The sequence below is a fragment of the Desmodus rotundus genome, chromosome 5, assembly GCF_022682495.2.
Source record: "Desmodus rotundus isolate HL8 chromosome 5, HLdesRot8A.1, whole genome shotgun sequence".
In the NCBI taxonomy this organism is placed as follows: Eukaryota; Metazoa; Chordata; class Mammalia; order Chiroptera; family Phyllostomidae; genus Desmodus; species Desmodus rotundus.
In genome coordinates this window covers 163,835,508-163,861,275 of record NC_071391.1, presented here as the reverse complement: position 1 = coordinate 163,861,275, position 25,768 = coordinate 163,835,508, and the positions used below count along the sequence as shown (strand labels likewise).

At 45.6% G+C, this 25,768-nt stretch overlaps 2 protein-coding genes and 1 long non-coding RNA gene across 4 annotated transcripts in view; 1 reads left to right on the top strand and 2 right to left on the bottom strand.

Annotated features, from left to right (window-relative positions):
* Positions 1–12,638, bottom strand: part of ADAM17 (ADAM metallopeptidase domain 17) — a 38,048-nt gene extending 25,410 nt beyond the window's left edge. Inside the window, exons 1-2 of the mRNA XM_024552450.3 lie at positions 12,369–12,638; positions 2,439–2,571 (exon numbers count right to left, since the gene is read on the bottom strand). Coding sequence (XP_024408218.2) covers positions 2,439–2,571; positions 12,369–12,465 — 230 coding nt within the window. The 5' untranslated portion in view covers positions 12,466–12,638. The remainder of the gene's footprint in view (positions 1–2,438; positions 2,572–12,368) is intronic.
* A 143-nt stretch (positions 12,639–12,781) lies between these two features.
* LOC128780965 (uncharacterized) lies at positions 12,782–25,085 on the top strand. 2 transcript variants are annotated; one of them, XR_008426903.1, is made up of 4 exons: positions 12,782–12,961; positions 13,296–13,441; positions 21,413–21,551; positions 24,710–25,085. It is a non-coding gene; the product is annotated as an uncharacterized lncRNA (long non-coding RNA). The 2 variants fall into 2 exon arrangements; XR_008426902.1 differs by lacking the exon at positions 13,296–13,441.
* YWHAQ (tyrosine 3-monooxygenase/tryptophan 5-monooxygenase activation protein theta) overlaps positions 18,940–25,768 on the bottom strand; it is a 22,431-nt gene continuing 15,602 nt past the window's right edge. Inside the window, exons 3-6 of the mRNA XM_024552454.4 lie at positions 25,108–25,231; positions 22,605–22,768; positions 22,196–22,291; positions 18,940–20,013 (exon numbers count right to left, since the gene is read on the bottom strand). Of these exons, the coding sequence (XP_024408222.1) occupies positions 19,954–20,013; positions 22,196–22,291; positions 22,605–22,768; positions 25,108–25,231 (444 nt within the window). The 3' untranslated portion in view covers positions 18,940–19,953. The remainder of the gene's footprint in view (positions 20,014–22,195; positions 22,292–22,604; positions 22,769–25,107; positions 25,232–25,768) is intronic.

Below are 25,768 nucleotides of genomic sequence, written 5' to 3'. Positions count from 1 at the left end.
AAACTTTCTTTTAAAAGAAGTTGACATGCAACTTTCACTACTGTTTTACTAGGCACTTAGAGCTTTGTATCTCCTGCAAAAACAGAGAGACGGACTTCTTCAGTTGTGAGAATCCGGCAGACCAAGAGCAGCCAGAACTGGGGAAACAAGATTCAAACAGCACAGGCATTCATCTTTCTGGAGACTGAAGAATACAGAAACACACACATCTAGATGGTGTAAGTCGGAGCCCTGCTTGCCTCCAAAACTTAAAAGCTAACATTATTAGTTGCCATTTACTGAACACGTACTCCGTGAGAGACGCTGTTTGTCTCATCTCCACCTCACAGAGTAAAGACTGCAGCCCGGAGGTTCGTCGACACACTCAGGGTTGTACAGCCGGTAAACGGCGAGACTGAAAGTCGCCTTGCTTTGTTCAGAAGCCTGCGCTACGCTGCCTCTAGCAATCGATCTGATCTTACTGCTGTGCAAAATTAATAAATGCTACTTTTCTGTATTTAAAAGCACTCATCCTTTTTTCTTCTTCTAAAAAAAACTTATCTTGAAAAAAATTAATCCACAATCCTGTAAGAAAAATAAATACAAGGCAAAAGCAAAACAGACATTAAAATACCACTACAGCTTTTTAGTTGGCTTAATATTCTTTTGTTTTCTACGAGTTTCAGACCTGACTTAAAAACTGGGCATGGGCCTTGCTGGTGTGGCTCAGTGGATTGAGTGCAGGCCTGAGAACCAAAGGGTCGCCGGTTCAATTCCCAGTCAGGGCACACTCCTGGGTTGCAGGTCAGGTCCCCAGTAGGAGGCGTGTGAACAGCAACCACACACTGATGTTTCTCCCCCTCACTTTCTCCTTCCCTTCCCCTCTCTCTAAAAATAAATAAATAAAGTTTTCAAAAAAAAAAAAAAACGGGGCATGGTGAACGAGAAGTTTTCAATTACTATTTACAGAGTCCTGCCGGCAGGCCCATGAACACCAACGATAAAGAAGGGTGTATTTTTCATCTTAGCCACAGGAACAGATGTTGTCAGCTGTGGTGCTGAAAATATGAAATGTTACTTCCCCACGGGTCTGCCCCAAGTCTGAACTGCCTGCGGGTATCTAGACTGAGACTGTCTCCATGGCAACGAATATTTTTAACATTTTTGAGCATAACAAGGTAATTTTAGTTTGCTTGTGTGTGTGTGTGTGTGTTTTAATGGTCACAGGGAAAGAGACAACAGAACATCATTTCAGAAAACCTTAGAACCGCTTTCTCCTGCCATCCTAAAACACACCCTCCCACACATCCGCAGGTAGGACTTCTCCCCCGTCGGCTATGCTGAGAACTTGGAAAGGCATCCCTCGTGAAAATGCCTTATTATTTACTTTTAGCGCTCTCCAGGAGTCTCAATACTTTCACTTAATGTTCTGTCCACAAAAATCATTGGAATTATACTCCTCATTTTCAACACTTAACAATCTGCTCTATTGCAAAGCTAAGGGCCAGGTGATGGAAAAATTCCTGTTTTTTGAGTATCCAGTCCACAGGTGGCAGACACACGGCCCACGGGGCAAATCCGGCCCTCCACCTTGTTTTTAACCAGCCCAGCACCTTGTTTCTACCGGTGGCAGGGCTGAGCTCTCGCTGAACTGTTAAGGAGCAGTTACATGTGTACAGTCCTAAAATCACACTCGGCCCTTTGAAGGCAGCCGCGAGAATGATGTGGCCCCCGGTGAAAATGAGTTTGACACCCCTGCTCTGATCTTTACCTTTCAGTTACAAGATCTCCAATAAAATGTCAGTCAGAATTTGTACTTCGCTCCCAAAGTTACGTGACGTCACGGACTTGCTGACTTCTTTTAGCATTTTCAGTGTCTTTCTGACTTTTGATTTAAGGACTTACAGCAACTACAAACTGGTGTTAATCCATACGAATTAATTTTATTTTTTGTATATATCACAAAATGATCATCAGTCTAGTTAATACTCGTCACCATAGTTTCAAATTGTTTTTCTTGTGATAATTACTTTTAAGATATATTCTCTTAGCAACTTTCAAATATACAATGCAGTATCATTAACTATAATCACTATGCTGTAGATTGCATCCCCAGAACTTATTTATCTTATATAACTGGAAGTTCGTACCTCCTATTTATTTTAAGTGATCCGCAAACATCTTCCTGACATCTCTGGAATACCTATTTACTCTTTAAAAATAACCATCAGTGTGAATTTTAGAACAAGCAATAAACAATGTAAGAATCATGACAGACTAATTATAACAATTACAAATCTTTAAAAATGCAACTTCCCAAGACACCCTTATACACCTGAAACTATATCATACTGTATGTCAACTGTAATTGAAAAATAACTGATGGGGAGAAAAATACCTTATTTTTCTGCTTTTGCCAAACCAAGTCCCACTATTTTTCTATGAATAGTTCAAATTACCTTTTCAGCGCTGAAAAGGTCAGCAGTGTTTCCAGGTGTGTTGAAGCCTGTACGTCTCTCTTCCTCACTGAGTGCTGGCGGATGCTGGACTGAGAGAGGATGTCGTAGTCTGACAGCAAAGAATCGAGCTCCTCTGAAATAAAGGCAAAAAGCGATTAACACGTAAACCTACTCATCAATTGCAGTATTTCTTAACTGAGAATCAGACAACCATCTCCTCCTAGTGTGACACGATATGAAGTACCCAGCGTAAAACCTAGGAAGCATTCTTACCAGAAAACACAAATCGAACCTGAATCTCATCAAGATCTAACCTCCAGTTTTGAAGACACAAATGTTGAATGTTGCCAAATTAAATAACCTTAGCGAGCAATGAGCCACACCCAGAACGTTAGAATTCGGGCAGAACAAATGACCCAATTTCTTCAGGAAATACATGGCACGGGAAAGAAGGGAGGGGCGGAGATCTAACAGACAAAAACATGTCAAGCAAACCAAGGTGCTCTTAGGTCCTCAGCCCAACAGCCCACCTGAGGAAGGACGTTGGTGACCACTGGGGAAATCTGAACATGAGGCCGTGTTCACATCACAGAGTGGGCATTTTGAGGTCTCAGAGCACCATGTTATGCAATGACCTAACTTCTAAATGAAAGGCATTTCAGGCCTGTGTGTTTAGAATTTCTAAAATCAAGGTGGCCAATTTGACCTACCCACTGCCAACCTGGGCTACATCAATTTCCTATCAGTTGATGTGTGGCAAGAAAGAGCAACAAATGCATTAATGACCTGAGCAAACCAAAACTAGGAAAGTAAACCTTTTATAGAAAAATCGCATATTCCAAATCAAAGAGCAAAAAGTGATACTATCCCTATTACTGCTACCCTCAACAGACACAGCAGATCTGCAATCCAGTAGACAGCAGGAAGTAGAAGTGATAAGACCAAACTAATCCCTGGGGAAAATCGACATTAATTATTTCACCAGACTGACTTGAAACTCAAGAAGAGCCAAGATCGCTGCTCCAAAAACAGCGCGAGCACAAAAGGTTTTTATTTGACACGGAGCGAGAGTAAACGCTGCAGAGCACGTGCTGCCCTTTCCGTCACTTGTCACCAACAGCGACTCTGCTGCCTCTTCCAAAATCAGGAGAATTTTTGGAACACCGCTTGGGTGACTTAAGTCTCTGTAGAAACCGTCTAAAAATATTTGAGCTGATGCTTTCCTTTTCCCTCAACAAGTATCACCGCAGAAGCAATGGTATTCAAAATCATTCCACTGGACTTAGGACGCCCTCAAAATAGAGCAGCTTAAAATACAAGAGAATTGCTATTGAGGTTACACAGGTTCACAAAACCATGTATAAAGTACAGAATCGACCCAATACTCTTCTTCTTCCCCTAAACGTCTCATGTTTGTCACTCATTCACTGCTGTGTGCCAGGCCCTAGGCTAAGTACTGAGATACAGCCTTGAACAGAACCACATCCTTGCCTGATGCAGCACTCCCTTTACTGTGGGGGAGACAGACTACGCGCAAGCAAATACGAGTCAGTGCTGTGGGCGATAAAGCAGGACGGCAGATGCAGGGAGAGGGAAGGGCCCGTTATAAAGAGGGGTAAAAAGGGGAAAACTGCCACCCTGTGCAACCCTGAAGACAGCAGGGGGTAGGCACGCTGCCGCGTGGAGCAGTCAGTTCGCCCAAAGTCCACTCAAGGGTCTAACTCAGGATAAAACTACACAAAGTAGCAGCAAGTTTCACACTTGCTGGGACCCACCACTTTCTGTTAATCAAATTTCCTTGTCAATTTAACCCAGAGGCCCTGATCTGCGTGGCTCAGTGGGTTGGGCACCATTCTGCAAACCGAAAGGTTGCCAATTTGGTCCCCAGTGAGGGCATGTGCCTCTGTTGCAGGCCAGGTCCCCGGTTGGGGGCATGCAAGAGGCAACCTATCGGTGTTTCTCCCACACATCAATGTTTCCCTCTCTCTAAACATAAATAAATAAATAAAATCTTTTAAAAAATAATAAAATATACTTAATCCAGAGAACATTGTTGCAGAAGCCATCAAACAATCACTTTTACACCTATGGATGGTTGTTGGTGATGTGTCCTTGCACATGTCTAGCAACACCAATAAAAACCTTCAAGCCACCCTGGCTGGTGTGACTCAGTAGACTGAGTGCCAGCCTGAGAACCAAAGGGTTGCCAGTTCAACTCCCAGTCAGGGCACATGCCTGGGTTGCGGGCCAGGTCCCCAGTGGGGGGTGCACAAGAGACAACTGCAAGTTCATGTTTCTCTCCCTCTTTCTCCCTCCCTTCCTCTCTCTCTAAAAAATAAATAAAATCTTTTTTAAAAAAGCCTTCAAGAAGCTTCTCATTTATTCAACAATTTTTAAGTGTTTGTTGCCTACAAGACATAACACTGGATGTTTTTTATTATCTGCACAAACATCCCTGGGGTGTTATTCCTATTTTACAGATGACAAAACAGACGCAGGGAGCACAGAACTGGGTTTGAACTTGGCTCTGCCTGGCTGAAAACCCCAAGCTTTACTGACATCATACTTTTCAACTCCTTAAAGATGGGCTAGCTCCTCTTGGACCATCTGCTACTTCTTGGCCGCCTACTTTTTGACAAGACATCCAACCATGACCTCGCCTCCCTCTGACTTCAGAAATCCTGCGCTTATTCCTTTCTTCTGGCGCTTTTGAATTATACTCACTTTATCTCACAAATAGATTGTAAGATGGCCAAAAGGGAGCCCTTTATTCATCACAGTACCCTCACCTCACAATACGCAGCACAGAACCTCGCACAGAGCACCCTTATGCTCACAAATTGCACAGATTCTCAGTGCTGAGATGCTGGTACAATCCTTCCCTCTTCAGCTTCCTGATACAGACAGGTTGGTACATGAACTCAGTTTCACTCAAGATCATAATCACTCCTACTGACTGGGAAGCTCAACCTCAATACTGTAGTGTCACTGTCAATGCTGCAGGCCAGTCCTCAGCGCGTGCTGCCCACACCAGCCGCCGCCGCCGCCGCCGCCCCACCTGGGGACTTGTTCAAAGACTTGTTTTCAGGGTCTCCTCTCCCACGCCATCAGAAGTTCTTGGGGTGGGGCCCAGCCATCTGTATGTAACCTGCCTGCCAGGTGACGCGGACGTGCACTCAGGTTTGGGACCCACCGAACTAGGCTAACATAAGGAAACAACGCAAAGAAAAAAACCTTTCAACATGAAGACAAAGTTCATGGTTCGGCCTTGCATTATTTTTATAAACAAATATCAGAAGCAAGGTAATAACTGGAAAACAGTAAGTTATGGTACTTCTAAATAACAAAAAAATGCAATCATTTAAAATGGTTTTAGAAACAAGTTTTTAAGAACATGGGGAAATATTTATGCTACAATATTAGACAAAGGTAGATGTTTTTAAAAATCTAGTCATACTGCATGATCTTAACTACATATAAAAGTAGGCCTAGAAAAAATAAGAGCAATACAGTGACATTACTGATTATCTTTATGTAAATTTTCTATATAACAAGTGCTTTTTAAATGCAGCTTGCTAAGGAACTTTAAAATACTTAAATTACTATGTTTCCATTGTAATGTGTCCTCTTATAGCAACTGGAAGCTCCCACTGGGCGCTCTGGAGCCACAGCCAGCAGCAGGGAAGGGCAGTGTGCCTGTCCGACAGACCGACACGAACCGACCGCCTGCTCCTGCTGCTCCGCGGACCACAAGCGACCTCTGAGACTGTCCATGTTTCACTGCACTTCGCCTCCCAAATTTCAGCCGCTGGATGTATCAGCTTTCTATAGTTTTTCCAACAGAATTTGTACTTCCCCCACTTTCCAAGGGTTTTTAATCCTTTATCTAACTCCAACTCTCTCAATAAATGTAATATAAACCACTTAACTATCATTCTTAGCTCCGTGTGGGGTCATAATCTGTCAGAAACTCCACAACCGCTGCCCAGCCCGCTCCGGAATAAGAACATCCTCCTTGACTTCTACAAGCTACTCCAGCAACACCGTTACCCTCTGAGCCTTTCTCACTACGGCTGGCCACAAACACAAATCGGAGAACAGCAGACCATTCAAAAGGCCAGGCTGGGGTACAACATGATCGCGGTGCCCCCTACCCATCCCCCCCACTCCTCTCTACCACAGGCTGCAGTTCCCTCTCACTTGGCCTCCCATCTAGTTGTCCTTAGAGACCCTCCCCTTCCTCACTGCTTTTGTACTTTCTCCACCCCATCCCTCCTTCCTTGCACACATTCTTCACTTCATTTCCCCCCTTCCGCTAGACTCCGCCTACTCATTTATTCAGTATTTATTGAAAACCTCCTACCTTCCATGCAGGAGAGATATAATGGAGAAAGAGAAATACATTTCCGATATTGCAACATTGGTGAAAAGACCACCACACACAAAATTATCATGAAAGGCCCTAGCTGGTGTGGCTCAGTGGACTCAGTGCCAGCCTGCGAGCCAGAGGGTCGCAGGTTCGATTCCCAGTCGGGGCACATGCCTGGGTTGTGGGCTGGGTCCCCAGTGGGGGGCACATGACAGGCAGCCATACACTGATGTTTTTCTCCCTCTCTTTCTCCCTTGCTTCCCCCCAGAAATGAATAAAATGTTAAAAAAAAAAAAAACCTTAAAAGAAATGATCATGAAGTATGTCAAGCACCAAGGGAGAGGAGGCTGCAGGAAGTTAGGGAAGGGCACAGCAGGAGCACGCACCCTGCCTGCTGAGCCAAGTGATGCTTTCCCAGGGAAACAACACTGACATTAGGAACAAAAGGATGAGGAGGAAGCCTAGAGGAGAAAGAAAGGAGAAGGTTCAAAGGAGAGGACGTAACATTTGCTGAGGTCCACAAGAAACAGAATTCCCAAAGTAATGAAAGCAACTTGGGCTGGAGCGCAGAGCCACACAGGGGATGTGAAGAGGTGTAAGCCTGGAGAGGCAGGCGGAGGTCCGGTGAAGGGCCACGGGACTAACTTAAGGATGCTGGTCCCTGGAAAAAGCCAACAGCTGTGAGTGAGAAGTGTTATTGTGCTGCAGGGTAGAGTGGGCTGGCGGGAAACAGCCAGCTAGGACGCAGCTGAGCAACTCAGGTGCAGATCATGAAAAGACCACCAGACTTCTGGCTTAGGTACCTGGGAACACAGTGGTACCACATTCACTGAGATTTAAAAAGAAAAAGGAGCCCGCCGACACGGCTCAGTGCGTTGGGTACCGACCTGTGAACTGAAAGATTGCCGGTTCGAGTCCCAGTCAGGGCACATGTCTGAGTTGCTGGCCAGGTCCCCAGTTGGGGGTATACAAGAGGCACTCAATTGATATTACCTCTTGCACATCAATGTTTCCTCTTTCTCCCTTCCCCTCTCCCCAAAACTAACCCTTTTTTAAAAAAAAGAAAAAAAGCCAACCACAAGGAGGAGCAGGTGTAGATGAGGGTTGGACAAGCAGCTGATTAAGAGGACAGCTGGACGCTTTGAGATTCTGGTGCCCCGGTGTTCTGCACTCTATCTTGTCTCTCCTATACACAGTTTACAATTACGCTGTTCGGCTACACAGGACTTTTCTGCACTGGGTCATCATAGGTTGGCAACTGTGTCACTGGTAAGTCATACAGCGATCTTAGGTGGAGAGAGAGCAAATCCGTTATTGCGTGACTTTCAACACTGACATCAGTGGTAGAAAGCAGCAGATACTTTGTTCTCCCGGAACAAAGAGAAAGCTGGGCCTCCGGGCCTGCAATAAACTGGCTTTCGAGACGTAGATGTGGAGCGGCCCAGAGGAGATCTGACGAACCTTCCACCCCACCCTTCTCCTGGGCCTAAGCTCTTTCAATTCTGGAACGGGCTTTTATGGCCACTGACTTCGGTACAATGACGTAGAGTACACCCACACTTCTTCCATCAAGCCCAAACCAACATCTTTATGATAAAACTGAGTTTTAAACAGTGAAGTGTGGAATGAGAAGAGTCTGGAATCATTTGTGGATTTTTTTACTTAATTTCTCTTTTCTTTTTGCAATAAATGGCGTCTCAGGAGCACAGCTCGCTAGTGTAACGCAGACCCCCTGTTGCACTCTGCTCCCGCTCCACTCTCCGCCGCACGGAGTACAGAGCATTCCTCCAGAACGCCGCCGTCAGCGTCGTACTGCTACCTCTGGAGTCGGAAGTGGAAGAGATGAGGCCGGGAATGCTGTCGAGTGTTTATTCTGCTTGTGCCGAAGCCCGCCCTTCAGTACTCCCCGGAACACGCAGGACGGGGGTGGCCTGGCCGGTTCCTGCACAATGAGTAGTAGGCACGGGTGCCTCCCTCCTTGGGACTCAGAGATGAGAAGAGCAGAGCCGTGGCCCCTGCGGGGCCGTGGAGCCCCAGTCCTGGACACGGATGTCTTCACTTTAAGGCTTGATGCCAGTTAGGAAGGATAAGCTGTCCCAAACAGCTGCCTGTCAAGAGCTCTTCACCTGGGCCGCGACGTCACCTGGGCCAAGACTCTCTAGCAGGACCAGTCACGTGGAAACTGGGCTCAAGTGAGAGTCCACACAGCCCAAGGCGACCTCTGGAGAAAGCTGGACTGGCCCACAAGACTCCAGAGCTGAGAGCAATGCACACACAGGGCGGGCAATGAGATTACTCCCACCATTTCCAGCACCTTCCCCGTCTAGTCCCAGATGGCACCTTCTCTCCTGTGCTCACTCCTCTGATCAAACAAACAGGTAGGTCATTCTGGACATGTTACATCAGACGCGCCGGTGAACGCTGAGGGGGAAGCATCACATGGGCAGATGGACACATGAGTGTGCAACTCCAGAGAGCACGTCTCCGTCAGAGACAGCAGTTACCAGAATACAGTCAAAAAGCGAAACCAAGGCAGCAGAGAAACTTGCCAGAGCCTTAAGTCATGTTAAAAGGGGAAAAAAAAAGAGGAAGGTAGAGAAGGAAGACACCATGTCCCTGGCTGCTTCCAGGACTAAGAACTAAGTCGGGGGTACATGACAAAGCACCTTAGTTCAGTCCCCTAGCTCCATGAAGCCAGCCCTGTCCCTCCTGCCCTGTTGCATGCTTCCCGCCTGTCGAGTGTTTATTCTGCCTGTGCAGAAGCCCGCCCTTCAGTACTCCCCGGAACACGCAGGACTACACTCCCCACTAAAAACACTCACCATCTCTCATAAATACAGCATGGCGTGGGATCCAAAAATCAGCCACGTGTGGCCTTGAAGGACACCTCCATTCAATGTTCTAGAAAACCCATACAGGCCAAATGGATTTCTTGTTTCCCCACCAGGGCTCTCTGCTTAACTCTTCTCTTCGCTCTGCTACAGCAATACAGTTCACCTCTGACTAGTAAAACACAGAGATGCATTTAATTTCCCTTGGAACGGTTAGGGCGGTTATGTGTTTGGGTTTAAAAAGAATGCAGCCTGTAAGCAAAATTAACATCAAAAGAGGAAGCCAGATGTGCGAACACCGAGCAAAATGGTGCTGTCAATAGTGAGGTCGGAGCCCTGCAATGTGCAGAATCCCCGCACCAAAACCTCAAGGTACCTTCCTAATTACATGGTTCAGATACAGCTTTCATCCCTCATCTGTGACCCACATTTTTTCCTTCCACCCACTACATCCTCTTTTATTAAAAGTAACACAAAGAGAAACCACTTTTGAAATCAGAGACTCATACACCCCAGCTGCAACTTCAGCTATCATCATGACTAAGCTCACATGACTCATAACTTTCCTAAATTATGAAATTCAGAATAGTTCAAGTGGAATCATTTGGAGCGACCCATGGAGTACTCCAAAAGCCAGGGTTCAAATCCCTAATCAATATTTAGAACTGCAGTTACAGTAACACTTACAGGGTAAGTAAGCTAATAAACCACGCTCTTTAACTATGAAACTATTCATTGGTCTCGACCAATTCAATCTAAATAATGGTAGGGTTAAGTTAAGCAACAAATTATATCCTGAGCCATCAAAAACACAAAGTCAATTTTCTTCAAAAGAAAAAACACCCACAAGACATATTTACCACTAACTGTGTCAACCTGACAACTCACTGCAGCCGAGACTCATTTTTCCTGCTGCTTCATTTAAAAACCTAGACACCCCCTAAGGTGAATTTGAACACTCTCTCAGGGCCCCCACTAGGAGGGTCCTGAGTCTCCCTCTGCACCTGCTTAACCTTCCAGTCTGGGCTCCAGCAGCCCCTCCTTCAGGGAGCCTCCCCTCACCTTCCCCAGCTGGCTAGGGCTTCCCTGGGGAAACACCCCTGCCAGGGGCTCTGTCCTCTCCTGGGGGGGGGGGGGGCGGGGGGCTTGAGACTGTCTGTTTACATCCCCCGTCTCCCATTCCTCCAAAGGGTATTGAGGACAAATGCTTCTGGTCTTGGTATTAATATTTCCAAAGCCCCACACAATACTTCGGTACGGTACGTGTTCTTCAAACAGCTGGTGAATAAACGGGTAAGCCCATGCATTCTTCTGGCACCGGTGTTCTGTGCTTTGTAAATAACACATGCCCCCCCCCCAAATAAACCCTTATGATCACTTGTTGATAATTGATCTAGAAAGCAAGATTTTTCTCTATACTATGTGCATCCCTAGGATTCATGTTTATTTTTCCACCTGCCGTGATAATAAAAGTGAAACAGTTGTGTTAGAGTGAAAACTTTAATATCTCAAAATACATGTTTATTCCTTTTATTAGCATCAACCCCAGTGAAGTGGATCCTTACTCCATTCCCCACCCGCCATCCTGACCACCCTACCTCCAAGTTCCCTCCAGCCTGGACTAAGTGACCACGTCTCAGCTGACGTGCCCGCCCGCTTTCCTTCCAGGGCAGCTGGAGCCCCGGCGCGGTTGTTCAGGCGAGGACACTCAACCTCTTGGACACCCTCGGTCATTTACAATTTCTGTCCCTTGCAAGAAAAAAGAACTGCCAAGTAAACTACTGCAAATTTTTTAATCGGCCGTTAAGAAAATCGACAGGGCATCAAAATCTGCGCCACACTAAAATTTAAATCTTGATGGGACTTGGGGACCAAGACAAGGGTGAAAATTCACTGAGGCCGCAGCCTCGCGCACAGGGAAACTGTTTCACGCTGTATCAGGAGTCAATCCAACGGTCTCACCCGCCGACGTGTGAAAGCTAAAGGACCCTGACAGACACAAGTTGGCACAAACTCCTGCCAAGCTTCGACCCTCTTAATGTACCTCTATCCTTAAAGTCCAATTTCTTCAGAAAATGGAAATAAGAACCCTCTACTTTGTAGCCTCTACACTGATCAAACTGGTCGTCCCCGATCATTTCTTTGTTTAAAATGGCCAGTTCCCAGTAGCAGCATCACGAGTTGGAGGAGCAGGTGGAAGCGCTCGCTCCGCACGGCGAGCACCTCCAGTGAGTTACAACTGAAACAACTGAGGGCGAGCTTACGAGGCCCACAGAACGCAATTCCAGAAGGGGTCTTCCAGTCCCCACCCTCCACCCAGCTCACTGCACGAACACCTCTCGCAGTAGAAATTCTAGTTCGCCCCCGAGGGCGTCAGGCACAGCTGGGCGCCGCGGGCCCTTCCCCGGCTCCTCCAACACCTGCGTCGGGCAGGGACCGGGCACAGCGCCCCCACCCCTTTACCTCCTTCCCGAACGCCAGCTCAGGGAGCAGACCCCTCCCCGGCCCTCCGTCGCGACGGGCAGGACCCCTTCCCATTCAGAAACAAGCCCGTCTCCATTCTTTCCCTAAACTCCAAGCCACACCCCCCTCATCCTCAGAAAACTTTGGGACACGCCACGGTCGCCCCACACCCCGCCCCCAAACACCGGCTCCAGCTCCCGCTCTTCCCCGAAAGCAGCGCGCTTCAGGCGCCCGGCGCCGGCCTAAGCCAACTCCCCGGGTCTTTACCGAGTCGCTGCGGGGAGCCGAAGCTCGGCTCCCCCGGAGGTCGCGGCGCCAGCACGAAAGGAACTAAGCTGGTCAGGAAGAGGAGACACTGCCTCATGTTCCCAGGCCACCTTTTCCACCTCTCTAGGCAGCCTTCGTCTGGCGGGGGGGCTCGGGACACCGCTCACATTGGGAGAGAAAGGGATCCGCCCTCCCGGCCCCTCAAACCACTCGTTCCTCCCGCGCCGCCTATAGGAAGACTGCAGCCGGGATCCAGGCCCCGGAAGCGCCCGCAGCGCTCCGAGAGGCCGGCCTAGTCCACTTCCGGCCTCCGCCTCCCGCACCGCCCACAGGCGGAAGCTGGCGCCGCGTGGCATGCCGGGAACCCCTCGCTCGCTTCCCCCCCCCCCCCCCCCCCGCTAGCGTCCCGCCCTCGTGCAGCTTCTGAGCCTCCCGCTTCCGTCCGGCCACCTGGGCGCGACCCGCGGTGTCCTGACTTGACCCTGGCGGACCTCGCCTGTGTCCCCGAGTGACCGCTGCGAGGGAGGCGGGAGCTTGGGAGCAGGCCTTCGAAGGCACGTTCGGCCTGCCCCCTTGTCCTGGTCCCACCTCTGGTGAGGATCCCCGTTTCGCGTTTTACAAAACAAGCTGTAGAAACAGCCATAGGGTCAGGGATGGACGAGGAGGGACCCCTAGTCCTGTGTGCTCCAGGGAATGACCCAAAAACGAAATACCGAGGAGGAAGGACCGGCTCCGAGAGGAGGCGGCGCTGCGCCTTATCTGGGGCGCGCGCATCCCGACGCAGATGGGTCCCGCTTGGCTTCCCCGCTCAGCCTGACCGTCGGCGATGTTTTAGGCCCCGGTCCACTGTAACGAAAAGGCTTTGTGGAGGGAAATAAACAGGCGCTTCATTCCTTAATAAACATTTCCTGCTGGGTTCCGCTGTAGGTTGCAGCTCTGCAAGAATTTCCAGAAACTAGGATCTTCGACCTAACTCATCTGTGAATTCAAAAGCTAGAATCTTACAGCTAACTTAACTAACTTCAACAATCTGCATGCACGGACCCTTTAGCTTAGATTCCAGATTTCCCAAGGTAGGTTGTGTTTTGTTTTGCAGTCCTTTGCATAATTTTAGCTCGTCAGTGTAGTGTTCGTGGTACTGAATAATAATGTTGGATGCATATTACTATTTTGGTTCAACTAAAGTTTATGCAAGTAGAGCATGGCACATTTTCCACTTAAGAGTCAGCCTCTCCTCCATCGTGAAATGGTAAGTTGTTAGGAATATAATACTGGTCCTGCGTGGTCCAGTTTCACGGCTAGTTCCTAATAAAATACTGCAACTACGGTTTCAACTTAGGGCCATTGTGGTATGCTTCAGTAAATCGCAGCATCTTTTCCAACAATTATCCATAATTACTGGCTTTGTGCATTTTGGACTTAATGGGACCCAGTCTGTTCAGCTGAGGTATAAAATGTCTTCATTAATCATACTCATTCTTACCGGGGTTCCATGACCCAGTTTCAAGCCCACTTAGTAACTCACATCCCAGGAAAGCCCATGAGCCTCTCGGCTCGGTGAGGAGACCCTGACTCTGCCATGCTTGCGGGGTTTGAGCACTGCGTGGTGGGCTTAGGCCAAGTCTGTGCAATGCTGCAGAACTACTGTTAGTGTCTGAGGACAGAGGAAACAATGAATATGTGATCTTCAAGCAACATAGAATGAGACTCTCCCAAGACGGAGCGCCCCCTTTTCTCTGAAGGCATTACGCTGTCGTTGCTCAGCACGTTCTCAGATAGAAATGTTGCCAGTTTCACAATGCTAAGTGCAAGAGACCCAACAATGCCATCATTAAAAAATGACGCTATTCCCAACAGTAAAACACGAACAACTTACAGTCACAGTCCTGGAACACGGACTGCAGAGAAACTTCTAAAGATCTGGAAGAAATGGTTTCACACATTTGAAATCAATTTTATTTTACTTCACAACCCCACTAGTCACATACATAAAAACTGATTTCACAAAATGTTATGCTTACTAACACCCATGTATTTTCCATTCTATTTCACTTTAAAAAAAAAAAGTTGGCTGTGACCCATTATCCACTAACTGGTCATGACCTAAGTTTAAAAAAGCACTGATCTTCTGTTACTGCTTTAATCTCCAAAAAAGGGCAACATAGCACAGTTGCTAAGAGTAGACCAACTTTAAACCCACATACAAATCCCAGCACCTCTCAGCCATTGGTGTTCACTGAGATCCATGCCCTGGGACACGTCCTACCCCAGTGTGCTGGGCCAAGCTCACACGCAGCTGCCGGTCAGAGGGAAGCTTAAGTGGAGCCCTGGCTGAAGGCCTTTTCACTATGAGAAAGCCTTGAGTATACCATTAGCGCTGACCACGCAGGTCCTTCAGTGTGAAGCATACAAGTCGAAGAACATATCTGAACCATAAGACTGATAAATAATGCTTACACTTACTTTCTGAACATTATTGCAGGGCTCACAGTTAAAAAATTACTAGAGAAGTATAAAGGAAAGCCTTCGTTTTCTAAACCCAGGTGGCAAAGGAAATATTGGGGATTTTGTTACTTGCATCTGGTTCTTTTGCCTAGTTTCAGGGCAAAATGGCGGCTAGTTGCAGGGATCTCGGAAAAGTCATTGACCGCTTTGGACTTCTGTCCATGCGCGTGAGTTAGGTCTGACGTGGCCTAATACTCCTTGAGCTGCTTTTGTGGACAAACCTAACGGATTAAGGGGGAAATCAATAGAAAAACAAAAAACTAAATCCAAACCTCCAACTATGGTAGGAAAACAGATAGATGACCCTATTTATTTGCCATAGTAAGCAAGCTGAAACACCAACGGCAGGGAACAGTAGCAGAGAAACAAATTTGGCATGGCATCTGAGGTCAAACTCTAGGTCTGTTATAGACAGATAACTTTGGACGAATAATTTCATTCTTTTTTCATATGTTATCGGGCAAGGGGAAATTTACTTGGCAGAGCAGTTGGAAGTAGTAAATATGAATGTAGAGCACATGACCAGACCCCTGAACAAATTCAATCAATACTGGTTCCCCGTAACCGAAAAGAAAAGGCTAAGCAATTTATGGGTGTGCTCAAGGTATTCTCATTTTAAACTGAAGATGGGGAAGTCTCCAGCTTTGCCCCCGGGCAGTTGTTACTACATATTCCCTTTAAGGCACAGGTGGCAAACACAAGGCCTGCGGGCCGAATGCGGCCCTCCACCTTGTTTTATCTGGCCCCCCACCTTGTTTCTACCTGGCCCCGAGCTCCTTAACCCTAGTTAAGGAGTAGTTACATTTATACAGTCCTAAAGTTACATTCAGCCCTTTGAAGGCAACCTCGAGGCTGATGTGGCCCCTGGTTAAAATGAGTTTGACACCCCTGCTTAAGACATTGGCTCTGAAGGTGGAGCCACTTGTTAAGTAAAATTTTGCTAAAAAGTAGAAGGCAAGTCTGCCTCAAATTGGATCACATCTTTAGGTTACTTAAGCACCTGATAAATGGATCACAAGTTATGGGGCAGGTGGTTCATACTGGTACTTAATTGTAATGTCAAAATTCAATAGTCACACACATCATATGCATACATGGTAACTCTCCTCTCACAAAGCTGATCGAATACAAAGTATACAAGGGAAGATGGCAGTTAGGAGAATAAAACGTACAGCTGCCTTCGTTGGTTTTAAGCGAAGTCTCCTAAACCATAAGAAAGATTAAGTATTAGTTTTAATATTATCAGATGACGCTTAAGAGTCGATAAAATCAGGCTCATAACATGACGAAAATGGTCACACATCCATGCCCACAATAGTTCCCAAATATGTTTGAGTCTGACTCAACTCAAAATCTCACTTCATAAAAAAACATGATAGGATTCTTCTCTGAAATTATTTTACTCATATAAAATCGTTACACCTTTAAATGGCCTTCCTAGTGCTATGATTTTAAATCTTTACTGATATCTAAGTTATTGACAAGACTGTATTTTACCAAACCCTATCCCCCACCAAATGTCTTGCTCTTCGTTTCCAATCGAGGACCAACAAGTCATAGCTGCACCTACTCTGTGTTGGTAGAGACCCCTAATGCTTCTATTTTCCCTGTTAGAGTGTGTTCCCCACCCCCAGTTATTTGATTTTTTAGATTCCATGCACTTATTTTTAGAGAGGAGAAGAGACGGAGAGAACCATCAATGTGTGGTTGCCCCTCACACAGCCCCCCCCCCCCACTGGGAATCCAACCGGTGACCCTTTGGTTCACAGGCCAGCACTCAATCCACTGAGCCACACCAGCCAGGGCTCCACCCCAATTATTTTAAGTTATGAAAACCTAAATGACATTTTAAAGGAAAAACTACCAAATGTTGTAACTACAAAATAGGTGTAACTTTGAAAAATTCTGAACTATCTCAGACTTAAAATCCTCCCTTCACTCGTTTTATTTTTATTTTTTTAATATTTTATTTATTTTCAGAGAGGGAAACATCAATTTGTGGTTGCCTCTCGTGCGCCCCCTACTGGGGACCTGGCCCACAACCCAGGCATGTGCCCTGACTGGGAATCGAATTGGCAGCCCTTTGGTTCACAGGCAGGTGCTCAATCCACTGGGCCACACGAGCCAGGGCTTACCTGTTTTACTTACTGCTCTTTGCGAAGGTGTCCTCTCCCCTATTGAGTTCTCAACAGTGTCCCATGAATCCTCTCTACCTCTAGTGCTAGGAGACCCCAAACTCAAGGTCTTAATGAGACACAGCAGGCTGAACCCCCCTACAAACATGCCAACCCCTAAAGCATGGAGATGAAATCTGGGACTAAATGCTGGCAGTAAGCAGCTCAAGCACCTGCTTTGGTGACTCACAATGATGACTTGATTCAGTACTTAACCACTTTTTTGTTCAGATGTCCAGGTATGATAATTTATTGTAATTCATGTTGTGCCCATGTGTACTAAAATTTTTATTCAAAAAAGGTGTCTTACTGAATGTATGTGCTGGAGGAAACCAGTTTTTTCACTCTTAGTCAGTTGAGATAGTAGCATCGATGTCTCTGTGATACTGTTTCGCATGGAGCTTGTGACGCTGGTGGTGTAACTTCAAACGTTGGGACCGTGCAGTTGGACTCGTGTATTACAAATTTTATTGTTTTCCTGTGATTCATTTATTTCTGTGTAGAAATTTACCTGATATTGAAGTCATGACATTAGTTAAAACTGCATGTGTATTTTTTTTTAATGTTTTATTTTTAGAGAGGGAAAGGGAAGGAAAAAGACAGGGAGAGAAATATCAATGTGTGGTTGCCTCTTGTACGCCCCCTAGCCTGCAACCCAGGCATGTGCCCTGACTGAGAATCGAACCGGCGACCCTTTGGTTTGCAGCCCGCACTCAATCCACTAAGCTACACCAGCCAGGTCTGCATGTGTATTTTTAACCTTCATATAATATAAAAACAAAAACTGTTTATAATAATTCACAGAGGAAACTACACTATAAACATAAAAATGATTCTGAGTTATGTTAATGTTGACAATGATGTAGCAACTGCGTGTAGTTTGATTTTAGCAACACTTGCGTGTAGTGAAGACTCACTTGTAGGATTTCCTTTTTGCTGTTTCCATCTTAGTGGTTTTTTAAGTGGCCTCAAATACAGGCGGTGAAGAAATGTTTTGTTATTCCTCAAACATATAAAGTACATCTGGCAGAATAAATTCACATCTGGTTCATAGGTTTCCTCATGGAGATGATCCAAATTCTGTGTCAAGATTAGAGTTTGTACTCGTGGGTTTGGGGAAACAACTAATTCAGATGTTTGTGCTAAGCTCTAATTTTAGATATATTTCTCCCTCATTAAAAATAAAAAAGGAACCTTACTGATTTAGATTTTGGGGGCCAAAATCCTAGTAATCAAGTTTAAATGAGTACTTCCCCAAGTCCCATTCCATTCTCTTTTCATTTCCCCTCAGGAAACGAACGAAGTGCAAATGAAACCTTGTTTCACAGTCACATTTTAGGAGATAAAAGATTAACCGTAGCTTATTTTTCAGATTATCTTTTGACTTTAAACTCTCCAGCCAATACTAAGACAGGCTGGTGTAACAGCCACTGCAATCCTGAAGAATCCAACCATTTGGAACTCACTAAGGGGCAACTCAGGGCTCAGAGGGAGTCACCTGAAATCTAAACAGGGCGCTCTTGTGCTCTGACATTGTTTGAATGTCCACTGAAGCACAGCCCTACCACCAGCCAAAGTGGCCACAATCACGTTAACTTTTCTAGCTTTAAAATGTCCTCTTTATTTCACATAGCACTTAACTAGGTATCATTTGCATCTGAGGCAGAGATGGCCTACAAAACTGATGTATGAATAAAATACTACCTCTAAGAAATATAGTCCAATTTTATACCTCTCCAGGCAACCCTAGCCAAGGGTATCACAATGCAGAAATACGGGGATCATCACTACATTTTACATAAAAGGGAAGTATCAGTAATAAACTTCAGAATGTGGCAAATTCACCTGCCCTTTAAAACAGAAGTATGCAATTGTTACAAAGCCATGATAAGTGGTTTATAAAATGTAATTTTATTTTACGTTACTCTGCTGTTACATAGGGCACAACATTTTCACAAGGCTCTTTCGGGACTACAGTCAATGATCAACAACACACAGCAGTGGTCCGACTCTCCAGACAATCACTAGACACACCAGCTCCCTCTCACATGTGCACACATCTGCATGGAAAAGTACTATGGTTTTAGACTTGGACTTGTGGACTTCAACTTGTTTCCCCATTCTACTGCATTAAGAAATGACATGCACTTTAATTTACCAAAAGCAATGCTTGTATTCTGGCAGCAACATGCTATTCTACTACATAGTAAAGTGAATACCAGAACTACAAAGGCAAGAGGTATAAGTGAATTTTTATTAGGAAGGAAGTTGTCAACCGAAACAGCAGCAAATGAAGAGTAAAGAAGGAAACCCCCTGTTGCCACAGACACACAAGCCCCCCACCACCTGACACAGGAGGCGTTCCGATTTGTGACCCCCAGCCCGGAAATGCTGAATGTGTTTTCATTCAATCTAAAACTTCTGGAGTCCTACCCAAAAGGAATACATGAACATGGAGAAGCTGCTTACTGAAAGGAAGCCCCCAAAGAAGAGCAAGGGAGGGAATGTAGAAATAAGAAGTTATGTAAAACACTCTTTAAATTGTAATTAACTACATTTTCAAATCTTCACGGTAATACAAAACACAGCCACTTGCAGAACTGGTTCAGATTACTTAAATACCAGATACAATTTTAGTCCTCTACGTAAGTGTTTGGAAGTTACTTATGTTGATGTGAAATGAAGCTATTAATACTTTTCTACAGCAGTAACTGCACACCAGGAAGGCCAAGACAAACACAAATCAAGGAATGGAGTTTTCCCAAAGCTGCAGTGTGAAAAGACTATAAACAGTTGATTCCATACACATGAATGGGGTTCTTTGCTCTAGGAAATCCGAATGGAATAAGGAATGGAGATGTGTACAAAGGCTTCTGGAGGGAAGAAGGATGACACCCTGCATGTAGTTAGTTTTCTGCCCCTTCTGCCGCATCGCATTCTTCTCCGGCACTGTCTGATGTCCATAGCTAGGAAAAAAGAACTGTATTAAGTTACTGTTTCCAGCAGACAGTTATGTCAAGTCCTACTACTGTATCAAACTGTAATTCTAAGAGCAGTGAATTACTCAGACAATGGAGATTATAATTAAGACGGGCAGTTACGGTCCTCAAAACCCCAACACCACTGACTCCGCCCCACAGCGTGTCCCTGCAGACTGTTTGCAGTGCACTCACAAAGCGACACACGCTTGCACTGAGCGCATTAACATCTTTTTAATTCACTGATGTTAGAGAGGACAGGGAGGGGGAGAGGAGGAGGGACATTGGTGGTTCTACTTATTTTTACGCACCCACTGCTTGCTTCCTATACGTGCCCTGACCAGAGATGGAACCCGCAACCTTGGTGTACTGGGACCATACTCTAATCAACTGAGCTACCCGGCCAAGGCTATCTGAGTGCATGTTAAAGCTTACTCTTTGTAAGTACTATAATTTCAGAAAAAAAAGCAAGGTAACATCCTTAGAATTTTTGTGCTCTCATTTCCAGCAGCTCAAAGCTCTTTGTGAAAGCACTATTGAAATATAATTTGAGATTCACAAGGGAAAAAAATTTAAGGGAAGGGGAGAGACCGTGGTCATAGTAACTGTTTTCAAGTAGCTGAAGAGCTACCACACAAAAGTCGTCACTTTGTGTTGCTGCAAAGAGTTGACCTGGAGCGGACGACACAGTTACAGGAAGAAGCAGGTGTGCACGAAGGTACAAAGGAAGGGCTGGGGAGCTAGGGAGGATATGCAAACAGAACTGATCTCTAAGGGTCTCAGTTTAGAATGGAATAATGAAGTGAAAATGGAAGGGTCAATATTTATTGACTATAATCCATAGCTCACAAAATGGATTTTTATTAGACCAGGACACCACCTGAATTTCAGAGAAGCTGGCCTCCTATACAATCTTTAAGTTATCAGTAAGATACTAACATAAATAAAAACAAAACAAGTGTCCCCGGAGAACTCTCTCCGTAAGAGACAACATAAAACCAGGGAAGATCCAGACGGCACCAGCTGTATCTGGGAAGGGGCCTGGCGGCTCCGTCTGCATCTCCTCCACAGAAACCGTCATGACTGCACCGTCACCTCACCACGGTGGGGCTTTGTGTCTTCATAGCGACCCTGTCCAGCGAAGCTGAACAGATATGGTGCTGATATTAAAAAGAACCCTATTAGCAAAAGATAAAGCCCCAAACCAGGGCGTGGGGGGGGGAACTACATTAATAGTAAAAGGTGGGGTTGGGTCTCCTTCTTCCACATTTTGTCTAAGGTTCTGACATATCAAATTTATTTGAACCTATAAAAGACACTAAACAAAGTTCAACCTGTATTTTTCTTCTCCATTACTTTTTCTTTTATCATCTGCTCATCTGAGTAGTACGAAGAAAAGCCGAATTTAAAAAGACACAAGCCACAGAGAGGAGCTGGCCTGGAGGCAGAGGAGGAGCCCGTGGAGGCGCGGGTCCGCGCCCTGCGCCCTGTCACCTGCTGACGGCACACCGTGCACCGTTCACAAGGTAAAGTTTTATTAGCAGCAGGCACTTCGTGTCACTTCAGAGAAGCTTAGATGGCTACACTAGCCCCTGCCTTGCTATAGCTCATTTACTCAAGAGAAGAAAATGCTGGAACTACCTAAACTCTCCATATTTTTTTAAAACATTTTTAAAATTTATTTTTAGAGAGGGAAAGGGAGAAAGAGAGGAACAGAGGCAGCAATGTGTGGTTGCCTCTCACACACCCCTTACTGAGGACCTGGCCTGCAACCCAGGCACGTGTCCCGACTGAGCACTGAACCGGCCACCCTTTGGTTCGCAGGCCTGGGCTCAAATCCACTGAGCCACACCAGCCAGGGCTAGACTCTCCATATTAACACGATTTATTATCAACTTCATCCCAATGAAACCATGATGTGAAGTGATTATGAGTTCCTGCAACTTTTGTTCCTTTCTCAGGAAGGCTTGATAAAATGCTTGTTCAATGCAAAAACCTGCCCACAAAACAACAGTTGTCCTGCACAAAATATACTTTTATTCATGCATCCATATATTCATTTTCTAAGAGAAAGTGTAGCTGGTGCACGACTGCCCCAAGAAATGGGGACCTGAAATACAACAGAGGCCCTGCCATCCCCGAAAAGGAGACGGCAGAACGAACAACTCACTGTGAGGTTGTCCCGAAGCAGCTGCATGATGAGGGTGCTGTCTTTGTAGGAGTCCTCGTTCAGTGTGTCCAGCTCTGCTATGGCCTCGTCGAAAGCCTGGTGAGACAGTAGCACCCGAGTAACCATCTGCATCGACACCACCCGGCTAGTCCGCAGTTACAGACCGTTGGACAGAACAGGCAAACATCCACTTCGTGTTCTACTACCCATTCAAGACAAAACTTGGTGGAATCATTTCCTCAGATTCTCAGTTTAAGAACTTACAATGGTAAGAAAAAGGAGGAGATATCCAAATAAAAATAGTAGACATCATCCCTGAATACCCAAGTAAAAGAAATACCTAGAAATCAACTATTTGTTATCTCAAAGAAGCTTGGCCAAAGAGGGTCTCTCTGAACACACATCTTACCGTTTTAGCCAGTGTGCAGGCCAGCTCTGGGTTATTCAGGATCTCATAGTAGAACACAGAGAAGTTCAGAGCCAGCCCCAGACGAATTGGGTGAGTGGGCTGCATCTCCTTCTTGCTGATATCAAAAGCCTCTTGGTAAGCTCCTTGGGAATTATCTATCGTTTCTGTGAAGGCAGGCAAAAAAAAAAAAAAAAAAGAGAGAAGGAGAGAGAGAAAAGCAGGATACTGAAAATATCCACTGGGTATACAGCGTATCAATACCCTAACATATGCTGCTGGCTCTTGGTAGAACCAGATTTTTCTCTCTGGCCGCCTTTTAAAACCACAGCAGCAAACCAAAACATTATCTTGTACTGGGTATTTAAAAAGTAGTTTATAATGTTGCTGGCTTATAATCAGCTTAATAAAAAAAAAACTATTAATACACTACATCAGATTTTTCCATCACTGGGGCTCCAACAATTTTCTTCTTTTATATTGTTCAATTTTATTACTTGAAAATGCAGTAATTAAGAATTTGCCTGGTATATGCCAATAATATCTTAATGAAGCTGGGGGAAAAATGGCTATAATACCCCTTCTCAAAATAATGAAAAACACTTTACAAAGACCACCACCACCAAAACCTCTATTTTTGTGACTTATTTGCAAAAACAATACTGATCCTTGGTATCAAGATGTATTATGTGAGAACAAAATCTGCTCTGACTAGAGTTTGATTACTGGCTTAATAAAAACGTCACCGTCTGGTCCTGGCTGGTGTGGCTCAGTGGGTTGAGTGCCTGTATGTGAACCAAAGGGTCAACAGTTCGATTCCCAGTCAGGGCACATGCCTGGGTTGTGGGCCAGGCCCCCAGTGGCTGGTGCACAAGAGGCAACCACACATTGATGTTGCTCTCCCTCTTTTTCTCCCTCCCTTCCCCTCTAAAAATAAGTAAATAAAATCTTTAAAAAAAAAAAGTCACCTTTCTGAAAAAAATGTTCAGCAAGTATTACCAACACTAATTTGATTACATCCCTGTTTTGCAAAGGATGGGTTTTCTGAATGAGGCCGCTGGCCCATTAGGGCTTTGGAAATACTAACCTACAGAAATTCGATGGTCCCTGTGCAGCCCAACCGCGCCCTTTTCCCTGCTCTGAAATGGCACGTGTGTGGGTGGCAGCAAGGCTGTTTAGCCCCACCTGAGCAGCGCCGGCTGGCTGGCTCTTGAGGAGGCACCAGGGTGAGTGAAGGGTCTCAGCCCCTCGGCTGTGAATGCCAGCTGCCTCCAAAGCCCAGACTAGTGCGGGGTTTCGTGCGCAGGACTCCAAAGTGCCAACAGCCAGGAAGGGTGAGGTCAGATGAACGCTGGGGACGACTTGCTGGGGTCGGAATGTTCGGTTCTGTCACACTCAGTTTCGCTGATTTTTACAGCAACAGGGGTTTTATATCAACAATATACTAAGTTTAGTGTACAAATTTTGTTACAACAAGGTAACAATTTTCTCTTCATGTCTTTAAACTGGTATTTGGATGGTAAAACCATCTCACTTTCAGTCAGTAACTCTGCGGGGGTACGCCTTTCCCAGATGGCACAAAATTGAGAACAAAATAATAGGCTTATTGGGAAAGAATCGGGAGTTAAGTGATACTTGTACCTAGAACTTGCTGGTAGCAGAAGCATACATAAAATTTAATGGGATCTCATTCTACTCAGCTACCAGCACTCCAGGAGAATGAGTTCACTGCTAATTAATTTACTGTGATTTTTCAAACAAGCATTCTAGGCAATTCGGTTATTATTCTTTTTCCCAAGTCTATGTCTTCTGATAAATTATATGCCAGCAATAATACTCTCATTTTGCCTCTCCTCATAAATTTGGTTATAGGTAATTAGTAGTCAATGTTATGATCCTTCAAAATAGGTAGTAGTGAATTAACACGAGCCAGAAAAGCACATGCCGTTTCTATAGTACAAGGAGCTCACTCAAAGCACAGGGCTCTGGGCCTAAAATTATGGTGAACCGCCTTCCACGGCCTAAGAGGGTAAAGCCTGTTTTTAATAATATCTTAACAAAGTGAGATCAGAAAGTTTATGAGGATATGTTTATTGATTTTTTTTTAGAGAGGAAGAGGAAGAGAAAAAAAGCATCGACGTGAAAGAGAAACAGCTGATTGGCTGCCTCCCATACGCATCCCTGACCAAGAACCAAACCACAGCCTAGGCACGCGCCCTGAGTGGGATCAAACCCGCAGCCTTGTGCTGCACAGAACGATGGGCAACCAGCTGACCCACTGGCCAGGGCCATGAGTGTAATTTTTTAAATAGAACACATAATGTGAACGCATGACTGTATTTTCATTTCTGAGAACATAAAGTAACATTTTCTTTATGCGCAGATTCCAAAATATTTTCCAAAGTTAAAAAAGGCCTCCAGACTCCACAAACTATTGCCATAGTGCCCCATTAATCCTCCCTTCCTATTTCACATTTAGCTTTACCCACAAACCAAATACACTTACGTTTGCGATCATCACCACATGCAACCTCAGCAAGGTACCGGAAGTAATCTCCCTTCATTTTCAGATAGAAGACCTTACTCTCTGGATTAGTTGCATTGGCTATTAAGTACTTATCCAACAATTCCTGAAAATAAAAGAAAATAAAACATTAGGCACTAGCAGGAAGCTATTATTAACTATAGTCACAACTCGCAAGGATGTGCAGTTAATCGTCCAGTCACAGTAGCTGCCCACACCACTGCAGACTCACGGCGCCGGCTGGGAGCAGGGGCCAGGCGTTGCTACTGGGTGGATGCTCTGGCTCATGGCAAGTCCAGTTTCTAACGGTGAAGCTGGACCACACCGAACACTGGTCAGACAGAGTTTGTCTGTTCACTCGTGCACTCATTCGGCACACATTTCCTTATACCTGCCAGGTGCCAGGCACCGTATTTGACCAGACGGGTTATAAAGAAGTCACGTGGCAAGGTCCTCCACCCCGAGAGCTCAGGCTCTAATACAAAAAGGGTAAGTATACCGTCAGTGCACACCAGTGCACACAGGGCGGTGAAAGGAACGTGAGTGAAGGCTGTGGAAGCAGGGAGGCGTCCCTGGGAGGGATGCTGGGCTCATCAGGGAGGACGGCAGGGACGCAGCCGCTAGACAGCGCGTCTGCGCAGTC